At 36.4% G+C, this 14562-nt stretch overlaps 2 protein-coding genes and 1 pseudogene across 2 annotated transcripts; all 3 read left to right on the forward strand.

Annotated features, from left to right (window-relative positions):
- The first annotated feature begins 1316 nt into the window (after nt 1-1316).
- Nucleotides 1317-4387, forward strand: LOC137738846 (cytochrome P450 724B1-like). The gene is made up of 9 exons (XM_068478320.2): nt 1317-1601; nt 1803-2127; nt 2246-2398; nt 2590-2841; nt 3187-3273; nt 3376-3454; nt 3558-3664; nt 3873-3997; nt 4085-4387. The coding sequence occupies exons 1-9, from the start codon at nt 1378-1380 to the stop codon at nt 4206-4208; spliced, it is 1476 nt and encodes a 491-aa protein (XP_068334421.2). The 5' UTR covers nt 1317-1377; the 3' UTR covers nt 4209-4387.
- Nucleotides 4388-5320: 933 nt separating this feature from the next.
- On the forward strand, nt 5321-8255 carry LOC137738860 (cytochrome P450 724B1-like; annotated as a pseudogene).
- A 2828-nt stretch (nt 8256-11083) lies between these two features.
- Nucleotides 11084-14086, forward strand: LOC137739068 (proteasome subunit beta type-7-B). Its single transcript, XM_068478550.2, has 9 exons — nt 11084-11302; nt 12064-12235; nt 12325-12466; nt 12559-12655; nt 12755-12824; nt 12923-13027; nt 13189-13287; nt 13379-13466; nt 13761-14086. Exons 2-9 carry the CDS (start codon nt 12095-12097, stop codon nt 13835-13837), a joined length of 819 nt encoding a protein of 272 aa, XP_068334651.1. The 5' UTR covers nt 11084-11302; nt 12064-12094; the 3' UTR covers nt 13838-14086.
- Nucleotides 14087-14562: the final 476 nt, after the last annotated feature.

Below are 14562 nucleotides of genomic sequence, written 5' to 3' on the forward strand. Positions count from 1 at the left end.
ATTATGTGCTACTACAAATAGTGTTTCCATAGACAAAGAGGGTCACATGCATATATAGTGTAGGGAGTGTTGAAGAATGCAACTCCACATTGAAAACTTGACAGATAAATTAAAATTGTATTGAATGGTCATACTCTTAAGGGAACCGTTATTAGTACTCTAAAAATCTTATTCTACATTCCTCACAAGTGTATTTTTCTTTCTAATTATAGAAAGTTTGGAGTGCCAAATGAGATTTTTGAAGTGTTAATAACAATTTTCTACTCTTAATTGCACACTATAATCTATAGAGATAAAATTCAATATCTGTTGAGTCATGCAAGTGGTAAACTTAAGACTTATATATCGTGATTAGTAGTGAGTCGCTGTCTCCATTCTAAAACATTGAGATGGAGGGGTTGAATATTAATTTACAAGGTTGAGGAATGTTTGATATTGAAAAGGCAACTATTTTTATCATATATTAGTTAGTGGGGCTTTAATTTGTTGTAATTAAGGAGGTCAGGTGAGCCCCTTTGCCATGTTAAAATTATTATCCTTGTTAATTCATACTTTAGAAGAGACTTTAATGATGAATAGCACATATTTTTTTTAGACTTCTTGTGTGTGGGAATCATGATAGATTTTGTATTTAAATGTCACTATGTCTAAAGTTGTTCCATTTTCAAATGCATGGATTTATCCATTGGCATTTTAGATCCAAAAAGCCCAAATCCATTGCATTTATATATTTTACTGAAATATAGAAATTAATGATGTGTTACCAATTTCAATTTATTGTTGGTGTGAACGAATGAGTAAGATTCTTTCCTTTCAAAATCTCCTCCCCTCTTCTTTCATCCTCTCTCACCTTCCTCTTTTTCTTTCTATAAAGAAGTCAACACAAAATATTGACGTGATTTAATTGTGGCCATTCAAATAAGAGGGAATTGAAGGAAAGGGAAAATTGGAGGGAAAAGAATCCTGCTCATGAACAAGAGTGATGAAATTAGCTGTGAAGGGGAAGATCTTCCTCATTACTTAGTCTCAACAAATCTATAGCTACTCTCTTAAAGGAAAGCTTCCATCAAGAAAAAAAAGACAAAAAAATGGTTTACCAACTATTAGAAGGTCCAAAAAATGCCGTATGCATGCTTAATTTGAAAAGAGTTCCTTGTTTTCCCACGTTTTCTTGCAGAAAATAGTTTAAATCAGAATCTGAAAAATAGATACATTGGATTCGGAATTCATTAATTTGTTTATAAAGTTGTGTTTCACAAAAGCCTTTTTGGAATGGAGTGCTATATATATGTGTGTGCATGTAAGGGAAGTGGAATCACAATTCAAATACTTTTGATTAGAAAAGATAGAGAACAAAAAAAAAAAATAAATAAATAAATGGTTGGCTTAGCCCCTATTTTATTTGCTCTCTTGCTAGGACTACCAATATTTGCTTATATTCTTGTGCAAATATTCTTTGTAGCACTACATGGTCATCAAAAGCCTGCTAAAAACTTGCCTCCTGGAAGCCTGGGATGGCCCTTGTTTGGAGAGACCCTGGGCTTCCTTAAGCCTCATTGTTCTAACACACTTGGAAGCTTCTTGCAACAACATTGCTCTAGGTGATCCATTGTTAATTAAAGGGATTATGAAATATTCAATTTTTAGTTTGTCGTCTATATCTTATCGATCAGTGAAACAATTAGGATTTAATTTCTGACTATTTAGCCAATTTTTTCTTAATTTAATCACAAAGTTCATTCATTAAATATTATTTCACTACTTTAATTAATTTGACGCATATGGTTTGGATATATGTGCAGATATGGGAAGGTTTTTAAATCGAATCTATTTGGTTCACCAACCATAGTTTCATGCGACCTTGAGCTCAACGCGTTTATTCTCCAGAACGAAGAGAAGCTTTTCCAAGCCAGCTACCCCAAGCCCATCCATGGCATTCTTGGAAAGCATTCTTTGCTCACCGTCACCGGTGAACTTCATAGAAAGCTTAGAAACATTGGTGTCAGCTTCATTGCCACCTCTAAGTCCTCGCCGGATTTCCTCCATTGGGTTCAGAAGCTGTCTATCTCAATGATGGAGTCGTGGAATGGCTGCGAACAAGTCTTCTTCTACAAACAAACTAAAGCTGTACGTATATAGACTAGTACTCTCTCATTAACCCTAATCTTTTTCTTTGATCTTCTTCTTCTTCTAGTACACTCTTCTTATATAGTTTTCGAAATTTTCTGGTTTGACAAATTAACAGTTTACACTCCGTCTTATGGTGAACCACCTTCTGAGCGTTAAACCGGATGAGCCACTAGCCTCGAGAATATTACAAGACTTTGAAACCTACATGACGGGCTTTGTGTCTTTGCCGTTAAACATTCCGGGAACCGGTTATGCCAGGGCTGTGAAGGTAATATTATATATGTATAAATTTAGAGTAATAATATTATCAAGCTTGCGTTGTCAGACTATGAATTTAGACTATAATCCGACAAGAATGAATTAATAAGCATGATCAACAATATAGATTCACGATCTGACAATGAGGGGTATTAGCATTTCGTATCATCTATATATAATAATATCATCTCTTTTCTTCAGGCTAGAGCAAGGCTTTCTTTCTCTGTTAAAGAGATTATGACAGAAAGAAGAAAAGGGAAAGCTAGCGGGCAGCTCAGAGGAGGAGAAGAAGACTTCTTAGACGTGATACTGTCGAAACAGAGTCTAACGGACGAAGAAATAGTGAGCATTGTGTTGGATATAATGCTCGGAGGCTACGAGACAACGGCGACCCTTATGTCATTGATTGTCTACTTTCTCGGCCATGCGCCAATTGCTTTTCACAAATTAAAGGTAAACCATAGCCGGCCCCTCCTATAATTCTCTCCTTTTGGTTTCACAGAAATTTGTATGGTACGTATGGAGAACACAAATCACGTAATTCTCTATTTTATTTATCATAATAGGCGTTGACAATAAAGTTGATATGTCTTTTGACAAAAAAAAAATAAAAAAAAAAGTTGGTATGTCTTATTTTTAAATTTTATTAATAAAAAACAAAATTTACGTATTATAATTTGAGTAAAATGGTAACGTCAAGTGACCGTTTTCCTCTCTCTTTTTCTCGCTGGCTAGTATACATGCATAAATCACTGTAAGCCTAACATATAGCTCCTTTTTTGTTAAAAATCTATGCAGGAAGAACACCAAACGATAAGGGAAAACAAAAAGGATGGGGAATTGTTAAATTGGGAAGATTACAAGAAAATGGATTTTACTGACTATGTATGTAATTATAACTTATTTTTATTATCTTTAAAAGTTTAGATGTGCTAATTAACTAATGTATACATGGACACATAAAATTTGATGAAATGATCCATGCAGGTTATATATGAAGGTATGAGGTGTGGGAATGTAGTCAAATTTGTGCACAGGAAAGCTCTTGTAGACGTCAAATTTAAAGGTTAATTAGTCTTAATTTTTATTGCTTAATTAATCCCATGACATCATTATTAATGAATTCTCGTAACTTACATGATCGACGGCTTTGATTAAAATTGCTGCAGAATTCCTGATACCATCTGGATGGAAGGTTCTTCCAATTTTTACGGGGGCGCATATGGATCCAGATCTTCATGAGAATCCCACAGAGTTTGATCCTTGGAGATGGATTGTATGTAGCTTCTAATTCTGTTTGTAAATATGAAATTTCCATCTACCGAAAATGTAAAATGGGATGTAAATATGGTTTCTACATCTTCAATTTGCATTTTCTCATTGGAGATGCTCTAAGAAAAAAGACGCTATTCTAGCAAACTTTGCTAAGTCTAGATCCGAAAATCTTCACAATACTTAGGATGTATTTCATGACTTATATGCAGGATAATTTTAAAGAAATGAGCAAAAAGGTGACAGTATTTGGTGGTGGATCAAGGCTATGTCCGGGGGCTGAACTCGCTAAAGTAGTCATTTCATTCTTCCTTCATCATCTTATCCTTAGTTATAGGTAATTAAATCTTATTCCAACTTAATTATATAATTCCAACTTTCATTTAATTAATATTTGATATTCAATTTTTACTGCATGAACCAGATGGAAAACAAAATCAGATGATTGCCCACTTGCTTACCCTTACGTGCAATTTCGGAGAGGTTTGCTATTAGAAATTGAACCAGCTGCTTCAGATCAACAAGAAAAAGAAAACAAATCGATATAATTCTGTAGAAAATGTGACGGCCAAAAAAGGCTGTGACTGATCGAGTTGAATTAGGTTGTGAAATATCTTTTTATGTATTTTCTTACGATATTGAATTGGAATGTAGTTTATTTTTCTTTTGTATTTTACATGTAATTATACTCTGGTGTTCTATCTGTTTATGACATATTAGTTCTTAATTCCTAGGCAATCAATAATCACCCCGTTATGTTATCGAGTCAATCATTATGCCTCATAAATGATATCAACTGATTATGTAGTCTTACGATTTCGTAAGGACGACCCCAAGCCAACAAAGCTCCTCACATAATTTGCTAGATGGGGGAGAAACGTATATCATACGCAGTCTTACGATATCATAACTAATAATAATGTTATGTAATAAAATTAATAATATATGAAATCAGAATCATATAAATAAAACTCTTGAAGTGCATGAAAGTAAAGAGAAGTCCCTCTTTGGATTGCTTGTAACAGATGGATCATGGCTGCCATGGCTAGAGTTTTTTTGGATGTATTGTGAATAGCACTTACACTCAATTACTATGTCTGTCGGCATCATCGATTAGTGGCACGCTCGCGCACACTTTTTTATTTTTCAAGCCCTTCTCTTGGCACTGGGAGCAAAGACACATTCGGGGCAAATACTTTGGAGTTTATGAAGATTTTAAGATGGACTTACTATGTGCCAGCGTACTCTCTCTCTCTCTCTCTCTCTCTCTCTCTCTCTCTCTCTATATATATATATATATATATTTATATGTGTCTATTTTCCTAAAGTTCATAACTAATTGTCTTTATTTGATAGCCAAAGCTCTCTTCTAATATTTATATATAGTTCATATTGATCAGTAGGTTTCAAAGAAAATAGTAGAGACAGATAATATTTGGATTTGAAATTAAATATAAAAGTACAACACAGATTACCCTGTTTTAATTCCCACTTCATTTTCAGAAACATAGTTAAATAAAGATCTGGAAAACAGATACTATTGGATTTGGGCACTAATTAATATGGTTTTAAATTATAAGACACAGGGCCTGAGTGAAATGAAGGTACTGCTATATATATGTGTGTCTGTGAAGGAGGGTGGACTCACAGGTCAAACAATATGGTTTTGCTATCCCCAATTTCATTACTTTCTCTCTTGCTAGGAATAGGATTACCGACAGTTTCTTATATTCTTCTCAAAATCTTTGCAGCACATGAAAATCCAGCTAAAAACTTACCTCTTGGAAGCATGGGATGGCCCTTGCTTGGGGAGACCCTTGGCTTCCTTAAGCCTCATTCTTCGAACTCTGTCGGAACCTTCTTGCAACAACATTGCTCTAGGTGATCATCAATTAGGGAAAGTTTTAGCGATGCCCCCTGAATATAATAGTTGACTATTTCGATTTGCCTCGTGAACTTTCAATTTGGTTATGAGGCTTTCTAATCTGTTAAAGCGTGCCAATTTGTACGTTACCTTTATATATATCAATTTCCCATCAAGTCGAGGGTTGTCCTTTTCGATCCAAATGAGGAAAACTAACAGAAAACGTGATAAATTTGGCATTTGGGGGAAAATTGGCACGCTCTAGAACAAATTAGAATGTCATAAGTTCAAGGGCATTGCTATAAGTTCATTTCGTTCATTTATGTACTACTAATGCGTTTGGTTAATACAAACGATGAACTTTGTCAGTTGCCTATATATATGTAGTTTCACTGATCATATGATCCACCATCTTGGATATTTTAGCAGATATGGGAAGGTTTTCAAATCGCATCTATTTGGTTCACCAACCATAGTTTCTTGTGACCTTGAGCTCAACATGTTCGTTCTTCAGAACAAGGACAAGCTATTCCAAGCCAGCTACCCCAAGTCCATTCACGGCATCGTTGGAAAACATTCGTTACTCACCGTCTCCGGCAACCTTCATAGAAAGTTAAGAAGTATTGCTGTCAGCTTCATCTCTGTGTCCATGTCGTCCCCCGATTTCCTTGACTTGGTTCAGAAGCTGTCAATCTCAATGATGGGGTCATGGAATGGCTGCAAACAAGTCTCCTTCTTCGAACAAGCTAAAGCTGTATGTGCGAGTAACCGCAAGAAAACATTATTAATAGTCACTGACATCAGTGGCACACGATGAGGTGTCTCACTGATAATCATGTACCGGTGTATGTTGATTATTAGGCATTCATAATACTTGTAATTAGCCGCCTCATCTTGTGCCACCAAAAGTCCATGGCTATTGGTGATTTTTTCTTGCAACACGCTCTCATTCCCTCTTTAGATAATATACATTTCAAGTTTGATATCTCTGCCTGCCTGCCTGCCTTTTGTGTTTCGACAAACAGTTTTCGCTCCGTCTTATGGTGAAGAACCTTAATGAGTGTTAAACCAGAAGAGCCTTTAGCCTCAAGGATTTTAGAAGACTTTGAAACCTTCATGACAGGCTTTGTTTCTCTCCCATTTAATATTCCTGGAACCGTTTATGCCAAGGCTGTCAAGGTAATTACAAAATGTGTGTGTGTGTGTGTGTGTACATATTAAATATTTTGTGTGTACATATATGGGAAGTTCTTTTATCAAAATTTACGTTGCACACTTATTTTGTCATACTGTGAATTTAAATCATGAATTCAAAAGAAAACAAAAATGATCGAGGGTTTAGATTTGTAAATTGACAACATAAACATCTCATGCTGTGTACTCTAGTTAGTTAATTGAAGGTGGATGGCTCTCCGATCTTCATATCATGCACCTCTTCTATTCAGGCTAGAGCAAGGCTTTCTTCCACTGTTAGAGGGATCATGGAAGAGAGAAGAAAAGGGAACATCAGTAGCAATGGAGGGCTGCTTAGAGAAAGAGAAGAAGAAGACTTCTTAGACGTTATCCTGTCGAAACAAAACCTATCAGACGAAGAAATAGTGAGCATTGTATTGGACATCATGCTAGGAGGCTACGAGACTACCGCTACTCTTATGTCGTTGATTGTCTACTTTCTTGGCCATGATCCACTTGCTTTCCACAAATTAAAGGTAACTGTAATTCTATCTCTAATTCTCTACCTCTCTACCTCTCTACTTGCTTGCATATATAACTTTCTTAGCCATGCGCCTTAACATTTCTTGTCCGAAATCTCTGCAGGAAGAACACCAAACGATAAGGGAAAACAAAAGGGATGGAGAGTTCTTAACTTGGGAAGATTACAAGAAAATGAATTTTACCAACCATGTAAGTACATCATATATATTTTTTTCAAGTGATGATATATTCTGCCGTCAGCTTGTTATGATTAATTACTCAATTAAATGTGTACATGTGAACAAATCAAGGGTTTATGATATGCAGGTTATATATGAAGCTATGAGATGTGGGAATGTAGTCAAATTTGTGTACAGGAAAGCTCTCGTAGACATCAAATTTGAAGGTTATTTAGGCTTCCTATTGATTAATTAATCCCATATACCATCATTATTAATGTATTGTGTTAATTAACAGATTGTGGCGCAGAATTCGTCATACCATCCGGATGGAAGGTTCTTCCAATCTTCACCGGGGCGCATTTGGATTCCGATCTTCATGAGAATGCAACAGAGTTTGATCCTTGGAGATGGACTGTATGTTTTGTGTACAGTATATAGATTCTTCTGATATATAATGTATATGGCATGCACATAATATGCAGGACAATTGTAAAGAAATGAACAAAAAGATTATGGCGTTTGGTGGTGGAGTAAAGCTTCGTCCTGGATCTGAAGTTGCAAAAGTAGTGATTGCATTCTTCCTTCATCATCTTGTTCTTAGTTATAGGTAATTACTTACTTATTAATTACTCAAGTTAATTAATTGTGTTAACATAATTTCCTAATCAATCCATATATTTTTAACTAATTCCAATTAATATTTGAAATTCAATTTCTCTACTGCATGAATTACCAGATGGAAAACAAAACCAGATGAATGCCCACTTGCTTACCCTTATGTGCAATTCAGGAGAGGTTTGCTGTTAGAGCAGTTCCACCGTGGGAAAGGTCCCCCCGGGCTATCCACTATTTAATTCAACTAGTGAACAGCAATTGCCTTTAATGAAGAGTAATTGCCTTTTACATCTCCACCCCCTACACTTGAATAGCCCTAACAACAGATAAATAAAATAATATTGTGCTTGGAATTTCCCGTGCACCTCTCCACTCCCTCACGTCACTCCCTCTCTTTCCACTCATCTTTCTCACTTCTCTCCATTTTTCTCTGAAGTTCCTCTCTCTCTCTCTCTCTCTCTCTCTCTCTCTCTCTAGAGCTCCGAGAGCTCTCACTCACTTTCCTTTTCGAAAATTAAACAAATCAAACTCCAAAACCATGAAACCTTAATCTTTGGGACTAAAGGATCCTTGCTATACCGTTGCATGCGTCATCTGACTATCACGGTGTAATCCACTATTGAAGCCGAGAGCTTCAAGATCTGAAACTCGAACCCAGGTGAGGTTCTCTATGCAAATCTTGTTTCATTATGTCTTAATGTTGCTTGGTACAAGATTTGTGGTGTTTTTCCAGTTTGAAACCAGAGGTTTAACCCCCTGCAATTTCTCTGAAACCTTGCCCAGTTTTTGGTCACGTCCTCGGAGCAAACTCCGGCAAGTTTGTGGGTTGAGATCCAACGAACGCCAAGGCAAAACAGAAGAAAAAACGTGGCTGATGTGAGGGCGACGTCAGCCTTGCATCAAACCCACTCCAGGCTCTCAGGTTAGCAACTCTCCACCGGCCTCTCGCTCGAGCCTGCTCGAGCTCCCTTGCCAGCACACGTTGGTCTTGATTGCTCGGGCTCTCTGGCCTTGTTCACTCGCCAGTCCCTCGGATTCCAGCACACGCTAAAGCTGCTCTTAGAGATTGAACCAGCTGCTGCAGCTTATCAAATCCACTAGGGTTTCATTGACTTTGAGAAGAAAATGATCATGTGGTATAAAATGATCATTTTCTTTTGAAGGATATAATTATGTAATTTCATTTGATATTCAATAAGAATTAAAGTTTCTTTTTTCCTTTGGATACAAATATAATATACATTACACAAGTGATTACACATTTTACCTAATTTTTTCATCTATATATATATAAAGGAAGCACACCAAATCACTATTCTCAAAATACCCCTTCCAAATTAGAATTATAAAATAAAACAATTTAATTTAAAAAATTCCAAATAAAGAATAAAGAATAAGATGTAAAAGATCAAATTACCACACACGCAATTTTAACATAGTACTAAAGGAGGACAGTGGTAACTGCTTTAGTACTATATATATTGACCAAAATATAATGTCAATGTATGGCCAGTAAATATTGTACTATAGGTCTTAGTTTAGTGGTATTTTCTTTCCAATGTGGAAATGACATCTGAATTCTCTTCCCTTAATTGAAAAGATATCTAAAGGATCATTATGAAGTTATTGAATATTCAAGGAGAAGAGCACTATGATGCTAGATGTCACATCCCGGCCTAGGCGGGACCACATCCCGGGCCCGACCCCACCACCGTAGCACGATATTGTCCGCTTTGGGCTTACCATTCCCTCACGAGCACTATGATGCTAGATGTCACATCCCGGCCCGGGCGGGACCACATCCCGGGCCCGACTCCACCACCGTAGCACGATATTGTCCGCTTTGGGCTTACCATTCCCTCACGGTTTTGTTTTTGGGAACTCACGAGCAACTTCCCAGTGGGTCACCCATCATGGGATTGCTCTAGCCCCCTTCTCGCTTAACTTCGGAGTTCCGATGGAACCCGAAGCCAGTGAGCTCCCAAAAGGCCTCGTGCTAGGTAGGGATGAGAATATACATTTAAGGATCACTCCCCTGGACGATGTGGGATGTCACACTAGAGGCACGACTAGGTGAGGATCGGTAGCGTGGTACTAATCTTTCTCTATTTCAATTTATTTATTATTTATTGCTTTTTTATTTTATTTTTTCCTTTGAGTTTTTTCTTTATATGTTACTTTATTTGAGTAATAACTGGTAAATTCAAATATCTTCAAATTTAGATTTTATATTGTTGATTTCAAGTTTTTAAATATGAATTATAAAAGATTTTGCACAAAAAATATATTTGAAGAACATGAAGATGATAGTTTTTGTTACAACGTCTATGTATATTGACCAAAGTATAATGTCTATGCTTAGCCAGTAAATATTTTACGTTAGATCTTAATTTAGTGGTATTTTTCTTTCCAATGTGGAAAAGATATCCGAGTTCCACTCCCTTAATGGTAAATTGAAGCAAAGAGCATGAAATATTTTCATGGGCGTTATATATGTTATTTTAGAAATACTTTCAAAAAATTAAAAATGCTTTTAGAAAAACATGTTCATGATTTTGTTATATGTTCTCTATTCTGAAAACTGCATTTTCTTTTGCCTTGCCCAATGCCATTTCAAAATGTAGAGTAGTATCTCACACAAGGCAGTGTCATGGTAATCATTATTATTTTTTTGGCCGTTAGATTCATTCATCTTTTGGTTCATCATTCATCAATCAAAATTACAATACAAATGCCTTTTTAAACTAATATAAACTGCAAAAGAAAGAATTCCAACTGGAATGGATAGGCACACAAGTGGTTGAAATATTAGAATTTCCAACCAATTATATTATTACATTTATTATACCGAGATGTATTTCTAGTACATGTCGGTAATTATAGGAACCGGATCTTCTTCGTATCCAAAGGAACTGAACTTACACATCAAATGATCCGAACCATTGAAATTTGATCAAACGGCTACAAACAGAAAGACCCTCTAAAAGTTATAATAGTTGTAGCCGTTTGATTAAATTTCAATATTTCGGATTATTTGATTATAGGGTTCAGTTCCTTTGGATCTGGAGGGGATCGGTTCCATAATTATGCACCAAGGACTGGCTAACGACATGTCGGTTTCTTCTCATTCAAGTCTACCCCCACCTCACTTTCTCTCTCGTTTTGTGCCAATTCACAGTCCCAGTTCTTCTCCCACATAAACCCTTCGGATTCGAACACCCGATTTTCTTCCCCAAATCGAATTGCTTCTTTGCAGATCAAGCATTCATCACCCGAGAGCAGACAAGTAAGCAAAATTTCAAATTTGGGTTTTTTACTTTTGGTAAATTGTTGCCCTTTTGTTTTTCTATATCGTAGAAGATTAGAGCTTTTTAAAAAAAATTGGGTGTTATTTAATCGAACGAAGAAGATCTGATTCTGTGAGGTATGTTTTGATGTGGGTGTGATGCTTGAAGGGGAGGTTTGTTGAAAAAGTTTAGGGATTGTGTTTGTGATGTTGACTGCAACCTGTTTGATTAAATCCGCGAGAGAAAGTATTATGATTTGATTAGTTTGTGAATCGTAAAGGCTTTTTTTGGGTTTGATTCTGGATTTGGGTAGGATTTGATTCTGAAAATTATGGGCTTTTTGTGATTTTATGATTTGTTTGTTGGTCATTATCTTATGGTGCTGGTCCATGTACTACATAGATTTGGTTCTCAATAGTTCACAAAATGGGATGTTCTAGAATCATAACATTGTATTAGACGCGTTTGTGTACCCTTTTTTTCTCTCTTTGGATCACATCGTTATGTAGTTACTGCAAGAGCTTTTCTGGAAATAGAATCGTTTTTTTTTTTGCCTTATTGTCGCGTGTTAAATTCTAAGTTCTGGTAACGCGTTTTATGTATATACTTTTTTCCATGATATTGTTTGTGACTGGCTTTGGGGTTTGGAAGAACAGTTCTTTACTAAATTATATGGGTAAATACATGTTAAGGAGAATTATAGAATCCAAAATTGTTGGGTGGTTTTAGAGTGAATTTTGATGCGATATTGATTTTTCAGGTTTGATTGAAACTAAAAAAGAAAACAAAAGATGTCTCAGGTAGCGGCAGATGTTCCCAAGGGTGGGTTCAGTTTTGATCTTTGTCGAAGAAATGACATGCTTGCAAAGAAGGGAGTTCAGCAGCCATCTTATAGGAAGACAGGGACCACCATTGTTGGTTTGATTTTTAAGGTACAACTGCTTTCCACTGTTTAATTAGAAATTTTGCCACTCAAATATAGGTCAAATTTTTTATGATTCCTTTTTAATTCATTCTTCAGGATGGTGTCATTCTTGGAGCTGATACAAGGGCAACTGAAGGACCCATTGTGTGTGATAAGAACTGTGAAAAGATCCATTATATGGCACCTAATATCTATTGCTGCGGAGCTGGAACTGCTGCTGATACAGAGGCTGTAACAGGTAAGTCAGGATTGTTGTTTACATTGGTAATGCTTGTGGCTGTCTGTGTAGTAGCAGCTCATTTTTGTGCTCTGTTGAATGTGCATCTCTAGATATGGTGAGCTCACAGCTGCAACTGCATCGCTACCATACTGGTCGTGAATCTCGGGTTGTGACAGCCTTGACCTTGCTCAAGAAACACCTTTTCAAGTACAGTGTTATCGCTTCTCAGTTTAGAAATTGCAGGACTAACTTATATTCCTTAAATTTAAGCACAGTTTGATTTTAACTCCCATCTTTATTATCCAGTTACCAAGGTCATGTGTCAGCTGCTTTGGTGCTCGGGGGTGTTGATGTCACTGGACCCCATCTGCATACTGTAAGTTATTTCTTGATTTAAATTTTTAGATGTGACAATGGTTCTCTTTTTGGGATTGCACAATAATATGATGCCAACTCCAATGCTTCAAATTGCAGATATATCCCCATGGATCAACCGACACACTGCCATTTGCTACAATGGGTTCTGGTTCTCTTGCCGCAATGGCCATGTTTGAGTCCAAGTACAAAGAAGGCATGACTGTAAGTTAGCATCGTACGAATTGAAAATTTATCTTCATTGAATGGTACTATCCATGGATACAGATACTTGACTACCTTCATTAGTATTCTATTATGCGATTAGTAGTGAGTCGGTGACATCCCCATTTGAATTTCTGATTAATGTTTTTACTTTGATGCAGAGGGATGAAGGCATAAAGCTTGTAACTGAAGCAATATGCTCTGGAATTTTCAATGACTTGGGAAGTGGAAGCAATGTTGATGTTTGTGTAATAACTAAGGTTTGTTGTTTCTCATCGTTATTTACAGTTTTCAATGGGAAAAGAAGAGGGTATTAATTTCGTTTTATTTTGTGCATTTTTGTTGGCTCAGGGACACAAGGAATACTTGAGGAACCACTTGGTGCCCACCCCTCGTACCTATGTCAGTGCAGAAGGCTATAAGTTTACCAAGAAGACTGGTAAACAACACACTTCTTTCACTTGGCTTTCTAATCATTCAACGACAAATTGTCGCTCACCTTTATGCCATTCTTGTCTTGCACATCATAAACTTAAGCATCATTCATCTTTCCTGTCATATATGAGAAATTTTGTGCCTCTCCATAAGCAGTGCATTGTGAAAGTTCTGGTTTACAGCTGTTATGTGATGTGAGCGCCCCGCGCACACATGTCCAGATAACTAGGTTTAGTCAAAACTGCATATGAAGTGAGTGAAATGTTTTCTGAATCTGTTGTGTTTTCTTTTGTTGCAGAGGTTCTCTTCACAAAGATCACTCCGTTGACTAAGAAGGCGGAGGTGATTGAAGGAGGCGATGCAATGGAAGAGTGAAACCACCACTTCACAAGGATCATGTGATTGTTCATGTCGTAATTCAGTTTCCAGTGTAAAACCTCAGCTACTTCATCCCAACTTGTTATGTTTTTCTCCATCCATTGGGATTGATCTCGAAATACATCGCAATCACTTTGTGAATTTGTTAAGAATTATTAGCGTTATCCAGACTTTTAGGTTGGTCTTTAACAGATGTTATAACTTTCCGTATTTTGCAAATTATTAGATAACGTGCTTTTGGCTGAATCTTTGAGGATAAGAATGCGAGCAATCTTTTCGTTTGGATCTTAATTGTTCTACATTTTTACCTCTTTTTACGACCTTACCAGGCTTCTTGATAATCCGAACTGATCAAAAAGCCGGTATGGGAGGGTAGCACTGGTCATATAGTTAGGACTCATAATGTCTCTTTTAACTCGATATGAAACGACACGAAAATAACAAATTTTATATTAAACCATCGATGAGTTGGATTTTTTATTGAGTTATTAGTGAAAAATTCGCTAACGAGTTATGTGGTTATCAAGTTACTTGTTAACAACCTAGTAATATATCATTTGCCAGAGTTAGATATTAGGTACGATAATTTCTTGCATGACCGTTACAATTTAAGAATCAGATCATTATAGCGTCAACTGTTAAGAAATTCTTAAGATAACAAATTTGATACGAATAATTATTATGACACAAAAGCGACACGAATACGATGAATACGATATAGT

This window comes from Pyrus communis, chromosome 9 (assembly GCF_041283825.1).
Source record: "Pyrus communis isolate YQ-2024b chromosome 9, ASM4128382v1, whole genome shotgun sequence".
NCBI lineage: Eukaryota > Viridiplantae > Streptophyta > Magnoliopsida > Rosales > Rosaceae > Pyrus > Pyrus communis.

What these genes read in the sequence shown, in the direction of transcription:
- LOC137738846 (XM_068478320.2), top strand. Translation starts at nt 1,378, where the DNA reads ATGGTTGGCTTAGCCCCTATTTTATTTGCTCTCTTGCTAGGACTACCA. An exon ending in TTGCAACAACATTGCTCTAG is followed by an intron (nt 1,602 to 1,802) that starts GTGATCCATTGT and finishes ATATATGTGCAG; the next exon opens with ATATGGGAAGGTTTTTAAAT. An exon ending in TCTACAAACAAACTAAAGCT is followed by an intron (nt 2,128 to 2,245) that starts GTACGTATATAG and finishes ACAAATTAACAG; the next exon opens with TTTACACTCCGTCTTATGGT.
- LOC137739068 (XM_068478550.2), top strand. Translation starts at nt 12,095, where the DNA reads ATGTCTCAGGTAGCGGCAGATGTTCCCAAGGGTGGGTTCAGTTTTGAT. An exon ending in TGATACAGAGGCTGTAACAG is followed by an intron (nt 12,467 to 12,558) that starts GTAAGTCAGGAT and finishes GTGCATCTCTAG; the next exon opens with ATATGGTGAGCTCACAGCTG. An exon ending in CTGGACCCCATCTGCATACT is followed by an intron (nt 12,825 to 12,922) that starts GTAAGTTATTTC and finishes TTCAAATTGCAG; the next exon opens with ATATATCCCCATGGATCAAC.